General features: G+C 35.4%; 2 protein-coding genes and 1 pseudogene across 2 annotated transcripts; 2 read left to right on the top strand and 1 right to left on the bottom strand.

Annotated features, from left to right (window-relative positions):
* Window positions 1-4449: 4449 nt before the first annotated feature.
* LOC141715037 (uncharacterized) lies at window positions 4450-4854 on the top strand. Its single transcript, XM_074518525.1, has one exon. It carries the CDS (start codon window positions 4450-4452, stop codon window positions 4852-4854), a length of 405 nt encoding a protein of 134 aa, XP_074374626.1.
* Window positions 4855-11478: 6624 nt separating this feature from the next.
* Window positions 11479-13560, top strand: LOC141713368 (BTB/POZ domain-containing protein At1g55760-like; annotated as a pseudogene).
* A 2194-nt stretch (window positions 13561-15754) lies between these two features.
* On the bottom strand, window positions 15755-16290 carry LOC141711067 (uncharacterized). Its single transcript, XM_074513513.1, has one exon. The coding sequence runs from the start codon at window positions 16051-16053 to the stop codon at window positions 15838-15840; it is 216 nt and encodes a 71-aa protein (XP_074369614.1). The 5' UTR covers window positions 16054-16290; the 3' UTR covers window positions 15755-15837.
* Between the last annotated feature and the right edge of the window lie 10899 nt (window positions 16291-27189).

Genomic DNA, 27189 nt, shown 5'->3' with positions numbered 1-27189 from the left:
TCAACCATCTCTCAGAACATATCTCAAGTCCTATGTGAAGCCTACATCTTCTAAGTCAAAGAGAACAAAGACTGTTTCTCAAACACCTCAGAAGAAGAGGAGGATTACTTTGAGAGATGAATCAGATTCTGAGGAACAGATTATTTCTTCAGAACCTGTGGTAACTACAGCTGAGAAAAAGATTTCTCAGAAGGATTCTGAACTTGGAGGATCTAAGCTTCTCAAGAGGCTTAGAAAAATGACAATTCCTGAAACTTCCAAGGACTCTAAATTACCAAGGAACTACAAGAAACAGAGGGCAAAAAGGCCAGTTTCAGATGATGAGGAGGAAGCAGCTAAGGAAGGGGATCAGGAATCTCTGATCTCACAAGAAAAAGAATTTGATCCAGTTACTTCTTCTCCATCCACTCCATCTCAGGAAACTGTATCTGCCAAGGCTAATTTCCCATCTGTGTCTCTTGGTAATCAAGGCACAAGTGCTGATAATGCTGATCAACACTTAGTTATGCCTGGAGTAATTTTCTATGAAGCTCCAACAGCAATAAATCTTTTGCCAACACCTGTTACTGATGCTATTCAAACTCCGGAATTATCTAAGTCACCTTCTCTGCATCTAGACACTGATGATCAGATTTTAGGTGAGCATCAGGATATGGCTGTTGATCAGAACTTAGCATCAGATCAGCAATTAGAGGATGCTGACGCCTCCATTGCTACTCACACTGCTATTATATCAGATGATACTGATTCTATAAGTTCTGATGCTGCACATGCTGGAGATACTGGTGATGCTGCTCCAACTGCAAATACTGATGCAGCAGATCCTTCAGGACACATTCCTCTTTCTAAGTCTGAACTAGTAAAGAAGTTTGCTACAGAGGAACCACCAGTGCCTTGGAGTGAAACTCCTGCAGGACAGGAGTGGACTAAGGAATGGAACTCAGTCTCATGTATTCCATCTGCGTTACATCTTACTGAGCACTTGACTAAAGCTGATGAAATGTTAAATTCTGATGATTTCAAAACTCAGCTTCGTGTCACTGCATTGAGTACTAAACATCTACAAGGTCTTCATTCAACTACTCATGTAGAAATACACAAGATTCAGGAGAACTTTATCAAACAAGAACAAGTTTGGAAACTTGATAAGAAAAAGTTCTTTCAACCTTCTATTGACAGGATTGCTTATATTGAGAAGACTCAAGATCGTCAACAAGCACAGATTGATCAAATTCTGCAAAATCAAGCTTCTCAGCAATCACAACTGACTGAAATCCAATCTTCAGTGGAATTGCTTATCTCTCTTCTACTTCCTGCTGATGCCAAAAAGGGGGAGAAAGTGATTAAGTCCAAATGCAAGGATGACAAGACACTGCAAGGAAAGGATGATGAAAAAGATGACCAAGGAAACTCTGGAATGGGTGGAGGTCATAGTCAAGGTAAAAGATTCTCATCAAGAAATGCTGAAATTGCAAGTCACAGGATAAGTTCTGATACTGGGAAGAGAATAAGTTCTGATACTGGTAAAAGAATAAATTCTGATGAACTTCTAGATCTTGATGAAGAAATGTCAAGACAGTTATTTCTTCAAGAAAATCCAGGAATGGACTTGGAAAGTTTAAAGGAAGAAGAAGCTAGACTTAAATCAAAGAAAGCCACATCTAAATCTGAAGCTTCTGGTAAAAAGTCACTTCCAAAACTGAAAGGTATTGTGATTAAAGAAAAGGCACAAACTGAAGCAACATTTGCTAAATCACAACCAAAGATAGATCCAAGATCCAAGGGTAAAGAAAAGGTTGGTGAACCTGTTAAAGTTTATGTACCTCCTGAAGATGAAGAAATTACTGATGACAAAGATAATCTTGCTCTGACTTCAAGAAAAGTTCTTAAAACAACCTCTGACATGGCTCAAGTTGTTCAGAGTCAAGAAATTGTAAGTTCTGATATTTAAAAGAAGCAAGTAACCTCTGACACAGCTCAAGTTAACTTGATATCAGAAGGAAGATCAAAAACACTCCTACCAGGATTCACTAAAGCAAAACAAACTCAACCTTTGAAGACTACTGCAAGTCGTTTTGAAGCTAGAGTAGTTACTGGAAAGGAAGCAAGAGATAAAACTGGATTGGGAAGTGCTGATGAAAGAAGAGTACACAACACTATCAATGATCCAACTTCCTTGAGTGAACCAGGAATTGGAGCAACTCCTGAAAGATTGAATCAACTGGAATCTGTACAAATGGTTTACCATACCTACTTGAAGGAACACATCTTGTTGTATTTCATGACAGATGGTAGGGTTTATCATATAAGACAAAATGCCATTCCATTGAAGTATTTTGAAGAATTGGAGCATGTATTATTCTTACTTCAAGTGGATGACAGATTGACAGGGACTGCTGCAAACTATTTGAAAGAACAGATTCAGAGACAGAAAAGACTTTATTCTGTTAAGTCTGACAGCATATATGTTCCAAAGTACAGAAATCACAATGGTGATATTGTTGATATGAAGCCTAATACTGCACAGATCAGAACATATCTTGGTATTAAGGGCTTTGAATTTAATCTAGAGTCTGACAAAGCCTATGTCATAAGACTAGATCAGGAGTTGAGAAAAGCAAAGATTAATGATCTCAGAGCTGCAATATTTCAAACTGGTGAAGATACTGCAGAGCTTAAAGATGTCAAACGGAGAATGATTGATGAACTCAGATATGCTGAGAAATGTTTGTTGAAGAATTATCTCAGAACAACTCCTGACATCAGAGAGATCAGAAAATGATGAAGCCGAGTCGAAGATCTACAACTGCTTAAATTCTGATGTGTATACAGACTAAAGTTGTTATCAGAAGTTGAATTGGTAAAAGCTTTAAGGACTGTAAGTTGTAGTTATCTTGTCTAATTCTCATGCATTTGTACTTAATGTTTTTGACATCATCAAATATCTGTTAAACTTGTATATTTTGCTAATTTACAAGTTGGGGGAGATTGTTAGATATATTTGATAATGTCATGGCTAATATGTTTTATGTTTAGATTTCAGATCTTATTTGAACAGGACAAATCAGTACTTAACTGATCAGTACTTATACTGGACGTCAGGACTTAAGGGATATCAGTACTTATGTTATCAGGAGATAAGCATCAGGAGATAGATATCAGAACTTAAGTGCTGAAGGACGATCAGATAAGGACTGTAGCTGATTAAAGTTAAGAAGATCAAGATAAACATAAGAAGAGATATGCATGAAGAAGGAATTCCATAAAGAATGGAATACTTGGAAGAAAAGATATCTGATTGATATATATTAGGAAGCAGAATTATATTCCATATCAATTAGCGATTATCTTGTAACTGTGTAATATATAAACACAGACATAGGGTTTACACTATAAGTGTTATCATTATCGAGAATATTATTTACTTTAACCCTAGCAGCTCTCGTGATATTTTGTTCATCACTGAGAGATAACAGTTCCAGATTGTAACAGAGTTTATTGTTTCAATAAAGTTTATTTTCTGTTACATAAGTTCTTGAAGTTTGATTTGATTGTAATAAACACTGTATTCACCCCCTCTACAGTGAAAGTGTGACCTAACAAGATATCTTCTATGGCAGATTGGCGCCAACCTTTTTTGGAATATATCTTGCAGAACAAGCTGCCACAAGATAAGAATGAAGCTAGATCCATATCATACAAGGCAAAAAATTATTGTGTGCTAGAAAATAAGCTATACCGTCGGGGACTTGTAGAGCCTCTACTTCGATGCTTAGGTCCAGAAGATGCTAACCTGTCGATGGTAGAAGTCCACACCGGCATTTGTGGGGATCATTTAGGAGGCACGAACCTATCCCTTAAGATAGTGAGGCAAGGTCTTTTTTGGCCTACAATGCGAAGTGACTATGAAAATTTTATGCGAAGGTGTAAGTCATGTTAGCTTTACGGGACTGTTTCCCATCAACCCTCGGTAGAAATGATTTCAGTCATCAACCCGTGCCCTTTCTTTCAGTGGGGTATAGATATTGTGGGCCCTTTCCCGAAGTCTAAGAATCAAGCCCAATACATTATTGTGGTTGTTGACTACGCAATAAAATGGGTCGAAGCCCGACCTTTGGCAAAGATTCGCGAGAAGGAGATGGTAGAATTTTTGATGGAATACATTGTGTTTAGGTTTGGAGTGTCGAGAATCGTTGTGACTGACAACGGAACTCAATTCGTGGGAGATAAGTTTACAGAAACACTTTCGCAGCTCAAGATAAAATACATCAAGTCATCGGTAGCTTACCCCAGGCTAACGGATAGGTTGAAGTTTCTAATCAGATCATCTTACAGGGTCTCAAGAAAAGGGTTGACGAACTACCAAGACCATGGGTCGACGAATTACTGAATGTTCTCTGGTCTTATAAAAAGACCCCTAGGAGTTCAACATGTATATCCCCTTTTAAAATGGCCTTTGGTTTGGAAGCAGTCTCGCCTGTCGAAATCTCCCTTAATTCCCCAAGGGTCGAAAACTTTGACGCTGAAGCGTCGCGAGAAGGAATTCAACTCCACAATGTCCTTATAGAAGAAGTCAGAGACGAAGCGTCAAGAAGAGTTCTCCAACAACAAGCTCGCACAGCAGTCTACTTTAACAAGAAAGTGAAGGTCAAAAAGTTCTTGGTTGGGGACTTAGTCCTTCGAGAGTCGGCAGCCTCCCAACCGGCTATAACAGGTAAATTCAAGGCTCCGTGGGAAGGACCATATCAGGTGACAGGTGTCGTTGCACCGGGGACCCATCGTTTTTCGACCCTCGACGGAACTCCTCTCAAGAATGCTTGGAATGCCATTCACTTGAAGAAATTTTATCAGTAGTTAAATTGATTGGAATGTATGAATCAAAACTATCTTTAATCATGAAAAATTAGTCTTAACGAAAAGGGGTTGATATGAGATCCTCGTTAAGATAATCACCTTAAATTATCAGTGCAATTTGTTACTCTCAGACGTCTTATAATTCGTAAACATATATTTTTGTTACATTAATTAACTTTATCCCATCAAATCAGGGCTCTCTAGAAAATACATGTATAAAGGCAAAAAATTAAGCAGTTCCCGAGAGGAATCTAGTCCCACGAGATTTGAAAAACCTTATTAACGTAACATGATTCGATGCACCAGAAAGCAATAGTGTATCAAGACTTGAGAAAACACCAATCAAGAATATCCGAAGAGTTATCCACCCGAAAAATATTTTCAGGAGATTAAGGTCCTTAAGATGTGCAAATCCGAAAATCAAAACGTTACATTAACTTCAAATCAAATAACAATATAAAGAAAGAGGGGAAAAGAAGGCTTAACAAGGGTATTAACCCTATAACACTTACACAAAAGGCGTGGATTAACGAAGATCAAAACAAAATATAGTAAACACTACACCAACATAGAATAAAAAATCGCGAAATCAAGGGAGACGAATATGAGAGATAATGTGTTATGTAAAACTTAAATATTGAAATACAAAAAAACAATATTCACCAAAATAAGAGCTTATAGTAAAGTAACGATAATCATCCCCAGAAGGGAAGACTAGCACAGAAAATCCAACAAAATGTACTTGGTCAAATTAAAATATCATCCAAACATTACATCAGATAACGAGGCATTCCTCGTCTTCAAGGGTTGAGATCTGCTTCCTTACGCTCTTGGGTGTAATCCCGAATGTAATCCTCGAAACCATGGCCATTAACATCAAAGCCGGCTTTCTTCATCCTAGTGAGGCAACGCCCATACCCTTCACCAAGGGCACCGGTTATATCCTCAACACCCTTCTCCACCTCCAGCTTCAAGTTCAAGTTATCCGTCTCTAGAGTCTCACTCTTCTCACGAAGGGTTGTGACCTCGGTCTCCAAAGCCTCGCGTTTCTTAGTCTCCTCAGAAAGCGAGACTTCAACACTTTTCAATCGAGAGCCGACACCCTCCGACTCCTTTTTCAGGCTATCGTTGGCCAACTCTAATTCCCTTATCTGCGTATAACAAAACCAATAATTTTAACACAAGTGTGAAACTGAGAACACCGAATAAAGTGAAAGGGAGCTTTAATGCACCTTGGACCGGAAACTTGAATTTGCCTTTGATATCTCGGTAATTCGACCCCTGGCTTCAGCCAAATCATTCTCAAGCTTTTTCTTTTCATCTCTCAAGATGTCCATTTCCTCTTCAATCCTCGAAGGTGAACTCTTACCTTCATCAGCCCTATATTCCTCAAGAAGATGTATTACATCGGATAAAAACTGTCAAAACACGAAGATGAAAGGTATTATGTCGGGTATAGTAAAGAAGGAAACTCATAAATACAGAACATAAAACGTAAATAAAATGAACATCTAGGAAAAATCATGTATACCCTGCCAGCCCTCTCCAAGCATCGATTAACGAGTTCCGACCGGGACCGCTTAACATAAGCGCTAGAGTCCTGAGGAAGATTGAAGACACGAAAAACCCGACGGGGAGCCGGAGCAGTCGACTCACTAACCCATCTCTCTGTAGGCCGAATCTCAACACGAATGATCTCCTTGATTGCCTCAGGGTCGATAGTAGGCTGCATAAATCCATGATTTCCGATAAAAGTTATAGTCCTGTTAACACCACTAACACCAATATCCTCACAAAGCTTCTTACCAGCAACCTCCGGGGCCTCAATAGCCGCATTCCTAGACCTTTTCCGGGAGGGATGCCCGGCTTCCTCACATGTAACATGCTCAGAGCCTCCAATAACTTTATTTCCAGCTTCATCTAAAAGCTCGATGGAAATAGTTTTTGACGAGGTATTCTCTTCAACCCTCGGAGCGTCGACAGCCCCAGCCTTCGATTTCTTCACCAACATCATCATCGCCTTCTCCATTTCCACCAGCACTCCGCTTTCTAAAAGCTTTTTCAGCGAACTCCCAGCAACTAAAAAAAAACCAACAACACATAAAAAGTTACATCAACAAAATTGTATATGTAGATATGAAACAAGTAAAAAATAAAGAACGAAAAAGAAAGAGGATGACTTTGAAAGATAAATTATAAAGGTCTTACGGTTATGCTCTTCAAGGAACTTTTAATCCTTCAAATCATTATGTGTAAAAACGGGTCTTGATCCCTGAAACCCATCAAGATACTCAAAGTCATATTTATCGAGACCATTTAGATACTCGACCGTCGACTGTGTCACCTTCCGACAGGGCCTTACAAACTCTAACTCCTTACCCCCGATATAAACCCACTTGGGATGATACCCCGAATTAGAAGATTTAACACTAACAATTTTGGGTCGCTTACTCTGGGTATTGAAGTAAACCTGGCCGTTATGATATCGAATACAAGAAATTAAAAAAAATAGTTTTACTGAAGGAATCCTATCTTTCTCACTACACAAAGTGATAAAACCAGTAATCTGAGCTACAGAGTTACGCGACAACTAAGCAACCCCACACCCAATAGCCTCGTACATCGCTAAGTGGAAGGGGTGCATCGGAAGTCGAAGACCATATTCAAACATAATTAAAAGGATACCGTGCATACCAAATTCGGGCATCACCCACATACGCTCGTCGGGGGTCGGAACACGTAACTTGTACCCATTCTTTAAATCAACCCAAGACTCTAATTTCGCCATATTTAACCGATGATTAGAAAAGTGACTTATATAGTCAAGACTACTACCCCGAGGAAACTCAAGGCGACCAATTTCCAAGCTCTCACGAAGAACTCTCTCTCTGAACTCTAAGGTACGAGGACTGAGTGGCGGAGATACCTTAGACGCTACCTCGACGCCAGAGAAAAGTTCGGCTTCGTTCATAAAGTCGAAAGATTTACACGAGTTTAAGTTAGGAATTTCTAGATTATCTAAATTTATAACAGATTCTTCATCTCCTTCGTCTAGAGGACGTTTCTCATGATTTCGAAAAGGATTAGAAGAGGAAGAATCGGGATCAGCCATGGATTCGAAAAAAAACAGTCAAGAACACACTCAGACAATCAAGATTTGGAGATGAAGAATGCAATTTAGAAATCTGAAACAACTACGTTAAAAATCTAAGTAAAATAAAACAGTTAAGATCAGAGAAAACTTACAGAGGAGGTGGCAAAGCCCGGAGAGAGGATTGGTCCCTTTAAAATAAGCACTGTAGCATCCGCTTGATAAAAGAGAAGGAAGATGAAGAGTTTTCTCATATTTAAATCATCATATTCCTTTCTCACCCACATGCATAATTATGTAGGAATAGTAATAAAAAAATATAAAAAATAATATATATATACATATATAATAATAAGCTAAAATTTTAACTTTTATTCCTTTTTATTTACTTCTTATTTTTTGCAGGTCATAAATAGGTGCAGCAACAGCAAATCTAAAAATATTGCAACAATATTCGCGGGGGACAAATGTTGGGCCTTATAATAGGGAAAGAAGTAAAGATATTAGATAGGACTAGAAGATAAGAGTTTCTAAATAAATAGCCCAATAAGGGCCCATTTATAAGGAAAAAAGCCCAATTAGGGATCCCTATAAATAGAGCATATTTGCCGGGGTTGGAAAAATAGTATCAATAAAAGAGTGTTGTTCCTCATTTAAATATTAAATATATTATGATCATCAGTGAGCAAGAGGGGATCTATTATAAGCAGTTTATAAGTTGAAAGATGCATATATTTTTGAACTTACAAATTCATTATAAGCTATTTCAAAGAGCAGCATGGTCGCTGAGCCATTTAATATATAATTAAGAGTTTGTATCATATTTGTATAAAGTCCTTAAATATTACTAGTAGATAAGAGCAAGTCCAATGCATAGAGCCCTTACCTATTTTCTCCTCCAGCTTTATATATATAGGGATTGAACCTCAAATAAGCTTCTCCAACGGTGCCCCCCTTCCCCATATTTTTTAGGTGAGAGAAAAAGGAACCCCATATTTGGGGAAGAAAATTGTCTCCCCTAAATCTTCCAGCTCATCAAACCTCGCTCATTCTCTTCTCTCTCTCCTGCTCTCTTCACCTTTTCTTCTTGTTCATTTCTTCTTTTTCAATTATTTCTCTCCAAAATAATAATTAAGTATCGTTTTAGGAATATAGGGAAGCAAAATAGGGAATATGATTGGAGTAAAATAGCTTTTTCATTAACTATATTTTAGGTAACCTTTACTTTAATATATTTTAGGGGATAAAAATAGGGAAGTCCATTAGAGTTGCTCTAATACTGTTTTATCTTTGAATATCTGATGATACTAAAATGAATCTGCTGAGAACTTTTGAAGGAAGATTGCTTGCATTATTAGAATGCTCAGATAGAATCTGGTGAAATATAGATGAATGTTCATGTCCCACAACAAATTACATACTTTTCTTGTCAACTTGGTTTATTGAATTTTATTTTTTTTAATTGTCCTCATGATTCCATGCCTTTTCCTATCAACGGTCCCTTGGTAAAATTTTGCTTTCATTGTCTTCTGAGACACCTATTATGTTCCTTATCTCAAGTTGCAATATTAAATTAGGAATTTTCAATATTTTATTATTAACTAGCGTCTAGATTCTGTATGCTTCAACTTTTCTTCCCCTGGGGGAGAATAATGTGCAACTCACAGTCGGTGGTCAGACTGCCGAAGGCTGGAGAAGAAGAAAACGTACCTTAACACACAAATTATTCCTGATTTAAGATTCAAAACATACTATAAATATCAGACCAAAGTTTGTGGTCGACCCGACAATACAACTAAGAGATCCCGTCAAGATTCAAAGACAACAACAATATCACACATACAAATAATAATATAACTAAGGGATCCGTTCATTGAGAGACAAACCAACAACAATATCGTATGCTATGCTATAATAATCATTTATTCTCAAACATTTCTTATAACTAAATAATCTCAAGCTCAAATTTCAAATCCTCGACTTCTTGTTAGCCAAAAATATATGATACACTCTGACTCCACTGCTACTGATTTTAAATAAATTTATAATCTGAATTTGGTTTAATTATAGCAAAGTATATGCTAAAATCTTAGGTCAGCAAAGGCTGATCAACAGGAGTCTTCAGCTACAATTGAATGACTAGTCACAGATTATGGTCTTAAACCAAACCAAACCAGTATATCCCCTTATCACAGGGTCTGGGGAGGGTAAGGTAAGTTGTATGCAACCTTCCCCTCATTTAAAAGAATGAAGAGCCTGTTCCCGAAAGACCTCCGGCTTATGTGTGTGAATGTGCACAATATATAAAAAATGTAACAATTTGAAATAAACTAAAATTTGATTACATAATATAAATATAAATTAAGACAAACCTTAGTCTATGACATTATTCACACAGGACTTACCAAATTCAAATGCATTTTGCTCTTGACCATGAAATTATTTTACTACCCGTTGACGATGAATTGAAATTGCAAAATAATCCATAAATCACACCTGTTTTTTTTCCTTTTTCGTCATTCTAACTACTAATAACATCCTGTAAAATGTCTTTGAAGTAGAGATCATCATCTTTCTTGACGAACTTGCCATTTCTCTTTATGAGTTTTTGCCGGAAAGTTTTTTTTGTGTGTATGTATAGATTATCTGTGTGTTTATTGGGATAGTGGAGTCGGGTAATGAAAATATGGGTAACCAATTCCATGCCCCGGAATATAAAATACTCTTCTCCTTGATGTTCCCTAATTAATCAATCTCCCAACTATAAACTAACCCTACAACTTCTGTTGTTTACTAATCAATTATACTCAATTAATATCTTTTCTAATTTCTACGGTATAAAAATATCCACCAAATTTTAGTTAACACTACAAAATTTTAGCCAAAAAGACAAACCAACTAAATCTCGCCAACAAACAAATTTCTTCCGTTTCTTTAGCTTTTCATAAGGAAAGAACATTATACTTTGCTTGAAAGCATAATTACTGACTCGCTACATGTTCTCCATTTTATTTTGATAATAAATAATTTGGATTGTTATTCAAAATGAACAAAATATACATATAAATCTTTTTTACAAAAAAATAAATTTGAGTTATTTATCCATTCCTATACAAATTGTAATATTTATTTTATCCATGATAAACAGAATATATAATTAAGAAATAATAGCACGAATTTTTTCCCAGGCAAATCATTAATGTTTTTTTTACATATATTGACTTATATTAATATATAGCTGTATAAATGAGCATCTATTCTAAGAAATTTTGGGATAATCGAACTCGAACATGTGATAATAGCAAATAAACTCTTAACTATTTAAGATATTCAACCGTGCTCACCGCACTAATATTTTGGTGACATTATTTTTAAAAAAAAATCACAACTTCACAAGTACATTAAAAAGGAAAAATAAAAATTTAGTCCAATAAAAAATTAGAATTTTTTTTTGTTTTTAGGAAGGACAAATATAGTTTGCGGTCACCAAAAAACAATCATTACAACCTGATTTTGATGAAATAAGGCAAGTACCATAGTGTTGTAAGTTAACAGTCTCAGAAGCACCATCTCTCTCTCTCTCTCTCTCTCTCCCTCTCTCTCTCAATCTCTCCCTTGCAAACTTCACAATCAATGGCGTAAAGCAAATACTAATATAACACCCTAACGTACCCGGTTCATTTAAGAAACTGGGTCCTCCCAACCCCATCAAAATTCTGAATTCATCATCTAGGGGGTATTAAAGATTCCATCTTTACCAATCAATTAAAAAAAATTGATTCATAAAACAAAGATTGTATGGTATAATTGATAAAGCTGGGAAAGCACGGGGATCAGTTGTTAGAAGGATTGTTTGATTGTATCAATGAAATTACTTCTTTACTAGCCTTTAACATGACTGATTCTTCTGCTTACCGTGTTGAAACCACTTCTCGTCTCGCTCAATGGCGTATCGATAGTCTTGCCTCGTCGACTTGTCGAAAATCGCATCCTTTCAAGATCGGAAACTGGAATTGGTATTAAGATTATCACTCAAAAAGTCTGTTTTTTTTGTGTTTGTTCTGTTTTCTTGATCAAGAGAAAATTAGAGAAATTGTGATGTGATTGTTTATGTTGTTTGTGTGCACGTAAAAGGATGATTATTTGTGCTGGTTTGATATGTTGCTGTGAAATTTAGTTGTTTATGTTTGATCAGGCTGTATAATTGTTGTGTTTGTATTGAAATGAAGGCACTTGGCTGTGGAAAAGAATAGGAGTTTTTGTATTAAGTTATTCCCGGAAGTGTCGAATGTAACAAGAGAAAATCCTCCGATTGCATCTTTTATCGTTCGAGTCGTTTCTTTGATGGGAAATCGCACAACTTTGGCTCATCCAGGTAAAGTAGATCAAGTGGTTTTCATTTGACTTATAGGTACTAAGTCTGTATGATAGATATATGATATATGATATCTAGAAATGTTGTTTTATAACATGAAATATCATATAAGGAACACTTTTAAAGGCAAGAAGAAAGATAAATTAATGTTAGACTAAAATTGATAAATCGAACGGGCCTTACTTCAACTAGGATTGTTACTAATGATGTTTGCAGAACCTCTAAAATTATGAATTTGACGTAATGGCTCGAATGAGTAAATAAAATTTGAATTAACTTATTTATGGGATAATATTTGAAGTTGAGTTGATCCGAAGTTTTATCCATGGCGAACCTTAAGGGGAAAAAAGGATCTTGCCTATCATAATGTGATTATTAATGATTTTGCATAACTTCTTGTCGCCAGAATCATCATTGAATAGATTGGTAGCTAAACTGCTCAGTAGTATGTTCCAAACGGACTAATATGTTTTAGTTTTGTCACAGGGTGAGGAACCTCGCTCGATTTGGGCTGAAGGGGCAACACAAGGAGAATCAAATGCAACAGCTCTTACCGCACTTGGACGGATGTTATCTGATAGCATACACACAGATATTGTAATCAATACTTCTGACGGAAGCATAGGAGCCCATCGTGCAATTCTCTCCGCAAGGTCACCTGTATTCAGCAGCATGTTTTCTCATGACCTTAAAGAGAAAGAACTGTCCACTGTAAACATCTCTGACATGTCAAGTGAAACTTGTTATGCTTTTCTTAGTTACATTTATGGGAATATACAAAACGAATTATTTCTAACCCATCGACTGGAACTTCTTCGGGCAGCTGATAAATATGACATCTCTGATTTAAAAGAGGCATGTCATTATAGTCTACTTGAAGACATTGATATTAAGAATGTGCTTGAGCGACTCCAGTGTGGTACTCTGTATCAATTGCCTGAACTGAAGAGCAGCTGCATGCGGTATCTTGTGAAGTTTGGCAAGATATACGATCTACAAGATGATTTGAATACCTTTCTACAGTCAGCAGACAGAGATCTAATTTTTGATATCTTCCATGAAGTTCTTGCTGGCTGGAAAGGTTTCTGAAGCTATAACTTAAACAAGACCATAATATCTATTTAGTACACGATTGAATACGATATTCAGCAAAGTAGACTTTAGGAAAAGTTGTATTGTACAAAATTTGTTACATTTGGATTTTAGTATTCTTTTGCTGAAATTAAATTGTTTACCTACATGTACATATATGTTAAGTAAATCACATTACTTGCTGATTTCAATGAAACATATTTCAGTGCTTGGAATATATTTGTGCTACCATGGTTGATTGTTTGGTAAAACAGAGGAATAAATGACAGATTGATGGAGTTCTGTTCATTGAAATTGAGTATAGATAAATTGGCCCAGTTGACATTTTGGTATACAAAAATCAATATGCAATCTATATTTATGCATGTCATCAATCTGCAAAGCAAAGTTTGCTTCAAGAATATATATCAGCAACAACTAATTTGCTAATCAACCACTCCATAGTTCAACAAAAAAGAAAACAAATCTGTTTAACTTTGTTTTGTATACAATGTTGTGCTCTGCTTCATTCTCAGCATTCACAACAGTGTCTCATAATTTAGCAGCATAGGAATATGAATAAGGTTTCCTTGTTTGTTTGATACTTTGCTCAAAAAATGTAGGATCCAATTTGCCTCTTTGCTAACAATTGAAGATTTTAGCAGGGTTAATAACTTAACATGTTATTGGAGCTGATGTCTTACTGTGAAGGTTTCAAGTTCGAACTGGACTGGTAAAAAAACTATATGATCCAGTTGACCATCTTTTCTAACATCTTATGAATTATGTCATGTTTGATTGAAGATAATGAAATAAGAAATGAAGAATTTTTGATAAGATTTAGGGCCGTTTGAATCATGAGATCTCAACCCGGTTAATGTGAATGAGAATGAGATTTCAATACAAAAATATGTATTAGATTCTCATTCTTATTCCCGTGAACCAGGTTGAAATCCCCCCAATCCATACAGCACCTAAAGCTGAAGAAGGATGTTAAAACATATAAAAATGGAAGATTAAAAAAAATACGGAGAGAGAGCATATTTTCTATGATGAAGTTTGTGACCTAAAATGAGTAGAAGTATGAACAATTCCCTACAAAATGATAAGTACTCTACTTCATTCTACCTTAATTCATAATTTCCAACCAAAAAGATCATTTACATTAGGTTGTGAGAAAGTTGTAAATTAAAAAATCTGCATATATATAACATCTGCATGATAACTAGCCAAAACAAGCCAACTTATAAGGTGCCTTCATCTGATCATCTCCATCTACCTTTTCCAGATAATTACAGATATCAATGTTTTTTTACTTGGAAAGTAAAAAAGTTTTGTTGGAGAAGATATACCTAGTTAAATATGTTCCTGGATGCAACTAGAGCCTGCTTGTTTCTTATCTTCAAGAAATGACATTGGTGCAGCCAGTTATGATGCAAATTATTTCCAGGGGACCTGGAGACCAGTTGTGTCATCATCGCTCCTTCAAGTTATTTTATCATCCTCCTTTCTGTACTCTGCCTAGTATATGGCACGTAGCTACAACTCTTCTCTGGTAAGAGACTTGACACAGGGGGATTATGGAGGTGGCATGAAGGGAATATATAAAGCATCAGATGTATTATGAGTAACTCGAATCCTATAGTGGTTCCTAAGCATATTCTCTTTGGTTACTAATTTACCATTTTAGTCCTCAAACGCAGACTGATTCTGATTCTTCTATCTTTTATTTTCTATCTACCTAATCCTGATTCTGATTCTTGTATTTTAGAATACTTTATTTCATGAGGTGCCAAAAGAATATTAAACTTTGTACATCCTGGGGGTGCCGATTTGCTTGTTACTGTGTTTTAATTTATTTATTTTTAAATCTTACTTTTTTTAAAATTTCTAAGACAGTTATGTGTTTAATTTGATTTTGAAACATCGTAAAGATGTTCCACACTGTCAAACTTAAGTCATTAGCTTAATCATTGATTGATTTTCTGAAGATCGAATTTGAATCCGCCCGTCGGAAAATTAGGCCAATCCAAGACCCAATTTCATTCCTTGTCAGAAAATTCAATTGTTTTAAATTAAGCGGATCCAAGACCCAAACTATTCTGGTTTTTGATTTGTGATTGATCGTGATTACTCCAGATTGAGAATTTGTTGATTGTGGTTATTCAACTAGAAGAATTATATGAACACTAAAGGAACTATCAAACTGTCTACCATGAAAGCTCCTGTTGATTCCGGATAAGAATCCGACGACCTTTTTCCAATTCAAGCATGAAATTATACGAATTATCATTAATTTTTTACAGCCCTGTAATTATAAAATCCAACAAATTGAACGTAACAAGCATGCAACAACCCTAACAAACACGAATATAAGAAAATAAAATCAATCTTTACAATCTCGTAATAAATCAATCAACTAACCAAACATTACATATCCTACGGCCTAGAAAGGAGGAGGAGCAAAGAACGGTCTGCCTTCTCCTCGTCGGGCCGCGCCATTAAAAGTATCGTTGATGGACGTAACAGAATCATGAATATCGTTGTGGACGGAGTGATAGGCTTTCTTGAATACCCCGAAACCAAACAATACTCCTATTGTGATCACCACCGCAATTAGGCACAGGCATGCCGAACATATTTTGCACCCGCAAAGACACATTTTCTAAATATATAAACTTGGTGCGATCTGCAAGGCTTTTGAATGTTGGATCGGATCTGATGAGGTGGTTTGGTTGTGAAAAATTATCCACAGAATGTAGATAGGATATATATAAAGGGGGAGGCAGGAGATGTACGTAGTAGTAGTTGTGGAGTGTAATCAGGAGAGCTGCTAAAGGATAGGAGTGCGGTCTTCTAATTCCCCACTGAATCGCTTACTTTACGTTTCCTCTTTTATTACTTGCAATTAACCACTTTCTGCACTAATACACAAATATATACCCTGCTCATCAATTATTTCTTGTTTGGGTCACCCAAATATCTTCGGTGTGAAAGATTATAGTTCCTGCCACTCACACATGTATTTTAAATATGACTAGCTTAAATCTTTGGATGCCCTGGTTCCGTTAATATTTAAATTAATTTTATTTTTTTTATCAAATTATATATAGATTTTAATCTGTTTATATAAATATATAATAATTATAGATTTATAAAAAAAAATAAGAATGAGATGTGATCGTAGTTTAGTAGAATAAATTTTGGTTGTAGTTTAGCGGGATAATAAGACTATATCTAGTAATTTAGCAATTTAGTAGTTTAACATGTGTATGACACTATTTATTTTTATTTTTAATAACCAAAATAAGGGGGTAACCGTTAAATCAAAATATAACTCATTCCGGTTATTATATTATAGTAAGTATAGATTTAACAATAACAAATTAAATAATTTCGTATTTAAGATTGAATAATATATTTCTTAAATATTAATATTAATATAATAATAAAATGATCTTTAATCTTATATAAATTGATATTTATAATACAATGTTTTTTTAAATATACCGATCAATATCTTTATTATCTTTATATAAATAAAGAAAAACCCCCGAAAACTCCAAAATCGTCTGGAAATTATTAATCTATTTTTCTAGAGCTCTCTATTTTAATTCAATAAAATTAAATTTCTGTTGTAGAATAAAAACTCGGATTCGTTAGTACTTAATGCTAGGGTTTGTGAGATTCGAGTTTTAATAGTTGTTCTCGCGGTGGGGACTGACTGTCCTCGCAAGAAGCCTACGTTATCTCTGTATTGTAGAGAATCAAACCAAAAACGTAGTTTTAGGTTAAACGGTAAAGCCCTTTATATATATATATATATGAGTATAAGGTTATACTTGTGTTGGGAGACTTGGTGGACAAGTCTCCTACTTAGATGGTAATTAGGACTCCTGTTAACGGAAGGAATTTTAGATCCTTCCTTGTAGGAATTTGTGTCTGCGTTGGACACATGTCTCTGCTCTTCTCACCGTATTGGGCTTAGTCCGTGAACGGCTCATGTTCGTGGACCTTAACGACCTCTATTAGTGGATCTTGACCACTTGGTCTGTATTGGGCCTTGGACAAGAATTACAAGTGTAATTAATGTGACATTTAATGTGTCTTTAGAATATTTTTTCTATTCATATCATTTGTCCCCCAACTTTCGGGAAAAACACTCGGGTTTTCATGAAAGTTATAATAGTCTATTCGCGACTCGGGGTACTTTTGACCCTTATCGGGTATCGACCCTTCATGGTTGTCGACCCTTCATGGGTATCGTCTTTTAATCGTAAAGTGTGGAGCGACCTAGACGTGCTATGGGTTTTGACCGCTATGGGTTGTTTGATTATTATCCATATGTGATTTATAGTGTACCGGGTTGTCCGTGCGATTAATTATGGGATCGTATTGAATTGTTTTCACTTTCAAAAGTGGATTTAGTGCAAATTTATTTGCATAAATATTGGGAATATTTCTTAAATTGTTTTTATGATTTTATAATTGCAATAATTATTTTTAGGATTTTATAAAATTGAAAAATCCATATTTCATTAATTATTTATTTTTAAATGATTTTCTGAGTATGTTTAATGGTAAAATCCATATTTAATTCTAAATTTTTTTAAAAATTACGAAATTCATATTTATTTAAGTTGAGAATATTCAGAGAATTTTAAAAATATTTTGGAAATTTTCGGGATTAATTTCACCGACGTATCGATTCGTTTAATTTCTTAAAGCGGGTATAAACTGCCTTTCAGAAATTATTTTAAAATTACGAAATTTATGTTTTTGTAAACTTCGGGATATTTGTAATATTTTAAGACTATTTTCGTGATTTTCCAAAATTATTTTATGTGCAACTTGATTCGTTAATTGCGAGTTTCGTGTTAAACCGGGCTGCCTCAAGGTTACATATTTATCCATTCTGGCTACGTGTACATTTCTCATACTCTCATTGCCACGTGTCGACTTATAGTTTGATTTAAAAAAATATAATAATAATAAAATAAAATAATATACAGGCAACAAAACCACAGCTTCTTCCACCCCATTTCATTCTCATCTCTGGGGTTCATCTCTATATACTCCCTCGAGTTGTTCCCTGTTCCTTTTGTTTTTGTTCTTCTTTCCTCGTCTTCGACTTTTCTCTGCTTCCCTCTGCTCTCGGTAAGTCGTATCGCCTGAGTTCTGTTTTTCCGCCCACCGCCTTTTTCTTTTCCGGTTACAACTTCTGGTTCCGTTTGTTAAATTGATGCGTGTATATACAATTAGATGTGTGCATGTATCAGTAGTGGGCTGTGCTTATTCTTTCGATTTGGCTGCCTCCGGATTGTTTTCCGGCAGGGTAGCCGGCGCGTGCTTCTTGTGTAGTTGTGCGACTCTGTTTTACTGTTGGTTCAGTTTCTTGAATATTTGTGTTTCTGAAAAGCCGAATGGCTTATTGTTGGGTAGTCAAAGTGAATATAAAAACAACAGTGAATTTTCATATGGTTTATTCATAATTATTCTAGAAATCCGGATGAAAAATTTCTTGTAATTTATTCGGATTATTTTAGAAAGAATTCAAATAAATTATATGACTATTTAAATAGTTTTAATCGGTGGAGTTTATTTGGAAACCCGGATATTATCGGGCACCAATAAATTTCACCGCCGTCGGCGATGAGCCTCGGCGAGCCGACGGTGGACGGTGATGACACGATTCTGAGTCCTAATATTTTTTTTAATAAATAAAAGTCGTGTTGTGTTTCTATTCTGGATCGAAACAGCTAATTAGTAAATATCGAATCGTGATGATTAAATTGGTTGTGATTACTAAATTGTATCGGTGATTGGAATTGGCGAGTTGTGATTGGTTGTCGGTTTTAAATTGAATTGTTGTTGTTGAATTGATGTCGATTAATGTTTCGACGGGTAGTCCGATAAACAAAGGAAACGCTGCCCGATTTTGTGAAACTGAATTACGTAAATACGGGAGCATATCCGAAGATTATCGGGACGTCGAGCGAGTATAATTAAATACATATATGTATGTTTTATACAAAACCTGATTGTATGTTATGTTGTATATTTTGTCCAAAACACAGTAACCCTAATTTCGTAAAATGACGAGTATACGTATTTTCTAAAAACGAACACTGAATTGATTTCGAGAATGTGAACCCTAATTGTTGACTGTGTTATTCTAATATGAATAATTACGAGTTGAGTTTGAATATCGTTGGATAAGAATTAGTATCGAGGATATGTCAAGCATACCTAGACGTCTAACGTAGGGTATTTCGACCCTGTAGGTTATAGTCGGGAACCTGAAAGTGGACGATGGACTAAAGATAACCTAGTGGTTAGTCGACGAGCTCAGTAGAGTTTCAACAGGAAGACCTGAGTGTCAAAATCGAATCCAAGGGGATCTAGTGGTTGGACGTTAGAGCCTAAGCAGCAAACTCGGCTCAGAATTGATCAGTAATAGTTGTAAAGCCTTGTAAGGCAAGTATTTCTGAACTTTTCTTCAAGATATATTACCAATATTTTCGAACTGTTTCATAACATGTTGCTATTATTAAACATAACTCCTGTTTTATAATGCAAGTATTTTAAACTACATACCCTTGAACCCTGATTCTTTCTTGATCTTGAGCCGTAAGCCTTATTCTTTGTAAACCATCCTTTGTGGATCCTCAGATACCAAATCACACAATATGATACTACTCCCCAAAGGTATAACTACCAAACACCAAACACTGAAAGAGAATGATTTGAAAACACAGAAACTTTTATACTCCAATCATTCTTAATAACATCAAAGAACCATATCCTGAAAAATCATTACTGGTCTGATACCTGACCCTTGTACAAACTGAAAAACCGTTTCTTTTACATACCATGATATACCTTGAGATATCCATGAGCTTCCTTACATTTTTACGCAAATGTTTAACCATCATTGATTATGATCTTGTTTTATTGAATCATATTGTTATTATATTGAACTGCTTTAGGATTGGATAGTTTTTATATATGTGGACCAGATTCGTGGTCAGACCATACCAATGGTCAAGTTAGACCAATGTGTGCCTTGGATCCAGTAATTAGAGCAGTGTTGTGTGCTTGCTCGGGGTTAGTGCGTGACTGATCAGCAGCCTAACCTTGATTTTTAAAACTTAAAATGAATATCCAATTCTAATGACTAGTTAAAAAGAAACTTGATTCCTCTGAATCATCTCGTTTGAGCATTGTTTAATCTCAGATATCGTTATTGTGACTTGCTGAGCTAGTTAGCTCATTCTTGCGAAACTTTTTGTATATTTTATAGTTAAAAAGGATATGGATGATAGTGAAGTTCCTCAGTCCAAAGTACGGGCTAAGGTTCCAGTCGAGTTGAATCGAGCTAGCAGAAGCTTCATGCGGTATAGAGATAGTCAGATTGTAAGAATGATTTTATTATCAATTGTAAGTTAAATTAATTGGGATTTGGTACGTTGTAATAAAGGTTAAGATTGTGGCTTGTTTTCATACTTTAACCTGTTGCGATCCGTGATTTTATGAAGCAGGGTCATTATAAATAATATTTCGTATACAGGTTAATATAATGTGTTTGTGTTGTGGACCCCAAACTTCTGACCCGGGTTTGGAGGGCGTCACAGGTTGGTATCAGAGCTACAGGTTATAAGTCACTGAAACAAGTTTCCCGGTGTCATTTGATCATTTGGAGCCTTCCGTTCGAGGATCGACATCTTCTCCTAGATTTGAATTGCACCTTGTTCTTCCCTCGGTATTAATGGTACTACCTTCTGTTATGACAATCATATCTCTTCAAGCTATTCTATGTTATTCTCCTACCACTTGATACGAGGTTACCTATTTAAGAACCCTCATCTGTTTTTTCTTGTTTTACTGGACATTCGGCTATGAGTGTATCTTTTTAGTTTACCTTATACCCTGTTTTATACCCCCAGTTTAGAACTTGTCCTATGGAGCAATTGTACCTATGAGGATGGATTCGGGAGTTACAGTAGATGGTGAGTATTTGAGATATAAATAAAGGTGAGAAGAAGTCTAGAAAGAAGACTCAAGTATTCTGGAGGATAGCTACTACCCGGTTAAGAGAAGCTATTAGTGACTAAGCCACCCGTGATTAGTTGTGGGATGAACTAGATGAATTTTGAAAGAGTAAGAGAGAAAAATATAAACCTGGAATTTTTGTGAAATTAAATAATGGTGATATGATAAATGCGATATGAAAAGTAGTGATGTGTGATATGAGCAAATTTTGTTCTATGAACTGGACTTGTTGACTATTGGATAACCTGTCCTACTTAACGAATACAAAGTTGATGACAGGGGCATTACCAGTATGGAAGTTTTGATGTGAAGCTACGAATACAATAGCACGCAACGACAATTGAAGTGATCGTTGATGAAGGAAGGAAAATGGACCCAATCAAGGAGGGAAGGTGGATTGAAGTGAATGGACCTTTATATGATCGTTCCATTAATTTGGTACCTTGTTATAGGTAAGAAGAACAACAACCAACTCATATAGTAAGGACAACCAGATTTGTGATTTTCAAATTTTTAAACAAGTTTTCGAAAAAGATTTTCCCTTACAAAATTTCTAAATGCCTTTTTGAATAAAATAAGTTTTAAACACTGGTTGTCAAGTTACTACCTGAGTTTCTTGTTTGTTAAAACCTGGATTGCCTGGAAGGATACTTACTTCAGATTTGGTATTGTTAATTCAAAGAACCAAGTAACCCGTGATTATGAAGAAGCTGATTATTCCTAACGGTAAGGTGTAAATGTTGTTTGATAAGGTTAATAACAGAATCCGCGTGCGGAGTAATTATTCATCGATTTGCAGAGACCATTAAAGTTTAAAAGAAGTTATCGATTTAAGAAGAGCCTGGGCGTGATCGAAGGAGATTGGGAAGATTTCCAGACTTTCCTAAAAGAAGAGTATTATTAATAAAAAGATCGTTATGTTGAATGATTCGTGGTTATTCTAAATTAAAATGAGGAAACTCCAAGTTATCTGGTATGAACGCCATTATGATCGAATTGTTAAAGTATTATCCGTGTGGGTGCGATATTAAAGGCGCAAGACGTGACAAGTAGGAATCTACCATAATGCTTAATTTGCAAAAGCATTTCAGTGTACCCTCTAAAGTTGTTATATGATGCAATTGGGATGTGATCGAACGAGCTCGAAAAAAATGAATACAAATGAAATGTGGAGGGTAACCAATGGTATCGTTCTTGCCTTCAATATTACAGCATATATTCCTATTCAATTCCTAAAAATGTATGATTTTTTTTTAAATAAACCCTTTTCTATAATATCGAAAAGGGAGGATATTCCATTCCTTTCAAATCTATTTGCTTCCCTCAAGTTTTGCTTTCTGGTTGGGACAAACAGTGTTATGGTGAGACGCTTTGTCGGGATGACAAAGAATCAGGTGGGACGCCACCTAATCACGTGCTGTATGCCATATGGTACGACAGACTGGCCATCTTAAGTACCAATGTGGTTGTCTCATTCATATTCAAATCCTTACTTTTTCTTTCTTTTCAACTCTAAATTTTGTTGAATTTTGAATCCTTCTAGTCGTTTTGTTGTGTTGTCGTTCTTTGCAAGAGGTTTTCAAACAGAAATCAAGGTATCCTGAATCAAGTAGACGAAGTTCCATCTACATCTTATGCATGGGAAGAAAATGAGGGCACCTGGCGAGGATTACAAATCACTAGCCCCAGTGAAGAATCCACTAAGAGTCAAGGAAATCTATTCCAATAAGGAATGCATTTTCAAGAACGAGAATATGCGATTTTCTTGTGAAATATGTTATTCAGAATACGTACGTGATGACTTGGATGACTAGGGTGAATACCTTATGCGTTAAAGTATTAAAAGATGTGAGAGAAACTTAATTGTTTATCTCTCAAGGTTTTGTTGATAAGATTGTGATTAAAGGACTAGTAAGTCAAGAACATGTAGTTGTTAAATAAGTAAGTACCAATGGTGAAATTGAGATCCCTGGCAATAAGTTGTGAAAAATTGATATCATGGAAGATAAGAGGATTTGATATTATTCTAAGGAATGGATTAACTACTAAAGCATGATTTCCGGACAGACCGTTGTGGTGAAAAGATAATTCTGAGGATGCCAAATGAGAAGGTGAGGAGGTTCAGAAGGTGAAAGAAGGTAAAGAATTTGTTAATAATGATTACGATGATCAAGATATGAGCATTATGGTGATTATGGGATACATAAAAGTCAGAAGCAAACAAAATTTGAAGATTTAATATCAATTAAGGAATTTCAAGACATGTTTTATATGAGTTATCAACATTTCTTCCCGATAGAGAAAGGAAGCTCGCGATTGACTTAGCGCCTGAGACGAAGCCAGTGACTACGACCTTCCCAAAATGGCACCGGTTAAAATGAGGAAGTTAGCAAAGTAGATACAAGAGATGTTCAAATAAGAAGGGATTAGACCCAGCATATCCTATAAGATGCACCAATACTAATTGTTAATAAGAAAATGGAAGTATGGATTATGCGTCGACTAGCGAAAGCTCACCCAGTTTACTATCAAAAGCAAGTATCTGTTACCTTGACCCAATGATTTTTTTGATCAAACGAAGGAAGCAAAGTACTTTTATAAGACTAATTTAAAACTTGGTATTTCACCAATTAAAGATTAAACCTATGGATTTATCAAAGAAAATTTCCAGAACTAAGTACTGTTCTCGTATTGTCATTTGGATCAACTAATATACCTGTAATAATTGAACTTGATGGACATAATCTTTAAGAAATATTTGGATAGGTTGTATTTGTGTTACTTAAAGTCAATGGAGGACTATGCGAAGTATTTAATGACAACGGAGGAGTCGGAGAAGAAAGAAGTGGTATGTAAAGTTGCAAGGTGAAAGTTTTGATGGTAGAAAGCGTAAATAATTAGTGAGGAGGAGATTAAGGGAGATCCAATAGAAATTAAAGTCACCATGAATAAAGAAAGGCCAAAAGCACCAACAAAAGTAAGAAGTTTTACCATGGACCGGCTATACTGAAAATTTGTACAAGATTTCTTGAAAGTTGCAATACCTTTGATGAAGCTAATTAGGAAAAGCAATAAGTGAGGATGAAATGGAGAAGGGTGAAGAAAGTTTTGTGGAGTTAAATGAAGGAATGGTTATAGTACCTGCTTTATCACTTTGAAAATATCAAGGAGATTTGGTAGATTATAGTGATGCTTCTCATAAAGGAGTAGGATGTGTGTTGATGCGGTATAATAAAGTTATTGTATATGCACCCAGGCAACCGAAATCTTATGAGCAGAAGTATCCTACTCATCATTAGGGCTAACAGTAATAATATTTGTTTTGAAAAATGGGGAGACATGATATGTATGGAGAAAGGTGTAAGATCTACGAACCATAAGAGTTTGAAATAAGTATTCACGAGAAAAACAAATGTAGTGGAAAACGATAAACAAAAAGGAGAGAACGAACATAGAGACTACACCAGAAGGATTAACTATAGTATTCTCGAAGTTGGAATTGGAAGCTAAAGTTCATAATCCAAAAGGAAGAAAGGTGGATAGTGTGACCTTTCAGTTAAAGTTGCGAAGGGAAAGATAAAATGTCAAGAGAAGATAATGGATCACGATGTTAGTAGTTAGAAAAAGGAAATTTATGCGCCAGGAGGACGATCACGATATCTCCAGATTTTCTTCCAGCACTTGGATGCTACAAGTAGAAGAATTAAGAAATAAGATCCCACATGGAATTCACAATATTAAGTATTTAATTAGTGAAGAGACGCCAAGATATATGGAAATTTAAAGAAAAATAGTGATAACCAAGTATAAGAAGGAAATTTCAAGATAGATCATGAGGTGTTGGACATGTCAAAGGGTTAAGACGAAGTATTGGAAAGCCTAGTGGATAAGGCAGACCCAGGAAGTGACTTTACAAGAGGCGAATCGTGAAGTGAGAGTTTAGCAAAACAACAAATAAGAATAAGTGACCCCTATAAAGAATTAATTTCCTACGAGACCTAATTCAAGCAATATATTATATCTCAAGGATTAACTTAAGATCCAACCTGAGAAAATATCAGAGAGTACGATTAAAGTGAGTTAAGAGCATTGCAAGCTCTGGTGATATTATGTGAAATGACGAGTATATCAGGTGGCTATAAGGAATTAAGGAATGTGGTGTATAACGAGTACTTGGATAAGCAAACTGTATTTATTGATAACATCCTCAGCTACTCAAGGAATAAGAAAGTCTGCGTGGGATGCCCAAGGATTTTTCTCCGAATATCAGAAGGAAAGCAACTATATGTTGAGTCTTCAAGAATAAAATTTGGACTAAGGTTAACAAAAGATTCTGAATTAATCCATTAATAACCTAAGCAAAGCTATATGATAACAGATGTCTTATGCCGACAGATGGAATTGGATGTAATTAAGACCACCGAGGAGTTAATAAACGAATTGAAAAGAGTGGAATCTGAATTTCAAATACTTACAGGTGATAATACGTAAATCTATGAGATTACTTTTCAGCCTTAACATATGGAAAAGAGTAAGAGATGTTTAATTTTTTGGAAACCAAGTTGAAAACGAGCACCGCCTATCATCCTTCAACGGAGAGTTAAAGTACGGAAGTGATGCAGGAAATGTAAGATACGTTGAGAAGTTAAATTTTAAGGAAACACTGGAATGATCATTTATCAGCGATGTCAGCTTTGTAATGCCATTTTACCAAGCTTCATGTGGACGCGAGTGTAGGTCCCCATTTCTATTAAGATAAAGTGGGAGAAAGAAAGTTGTCAAATTCTAAGTTAAATCGGCACACCAAGAGTATAGTGATATTGATTGTAGCAGTTCGGAGTAGACAAAGAAAGAAGGCGAGAGGGTATCGAGAGAATATATGAGTATAGAAATAGGACCAGTAGTGTTAGTACAAGTTTCACCTTGAAAGAGAATGGATGAGTTTGATAAGAAGGGACAGGTTAAGTCTTAAATTAGTGAACCATTCGAGGTATTGATAAGTATAGATAGAGTTGTTTATGAGTTGATATTACCGTTACAACAGTATATACATATAATGTAGTCTGTGTGTCAGGGTTAAGGTGATAAATATTGGGTTTGAATTAAGTGATTGATCAGGAGCTAATGGGGCTCTTGTCCAAGTTATTCTGCATATAGTGATCAATCCAAATTCTTGATCGTCAAAGGCAAGTCCTTAGAAATGAGTGCATACCTATTGTGAGTACGTTTGAACCCTCGAGTAGAAGGGTCTACTTAGAAATTAGAGTCAGATATGTTTGACAAATATCCTCACTTGTGTAACTAGACCAGATTCTGAGGACAGAATCTTTTTATGGGGGGAAGGATATAACGACTCGTGTATTCTTTTTGAATTATTTAATTGTGCAATTATGGAAATTATTAAATAAATAAAATATGTGTATTGGTTTTGACCGCTATGAGTTGTTTGATTATTATCCATATGTGATTTATAGTGTACCGGGTTGTCCGTGCGATTAATTATGGGATCGTATTGAATTGTTTTCACTTTCAAAAGTGGATTTAGTGCAAATTTATTTGCATAAATATTGAGAACATTTCTTAAATTGTTTTTATGATTTTATATTTGCAATAATTATTTTTAGGATTTTATAAAATTGAGAAATCCATATTTCATTAATTATTTATTTTTAAATGATTTTCTGAGTATGTTTAATGGTAAAATCCATATTTAATTCTAAAATTCTTTAAAAATTAGGAAATTCAT

Source organism: Apium graveolens, chromosome 3 (genome assembly GCF_009905375.1).
Source record: "Apium graveolens cultivar Ventura chromosome 3, ASM990537v1, whole genome shotgun sequence".
Classification (NCBI taxonomy): domain Eukaryota; kingdom Viridiplantae; phylum Streptophyta; class Magnoliopsida; order Apiales; family Apiaceae; genus Apium; species Apium graveolens.
This window is presented reverse-complemented; position numbering and strand designations above follow the sequence as displayed.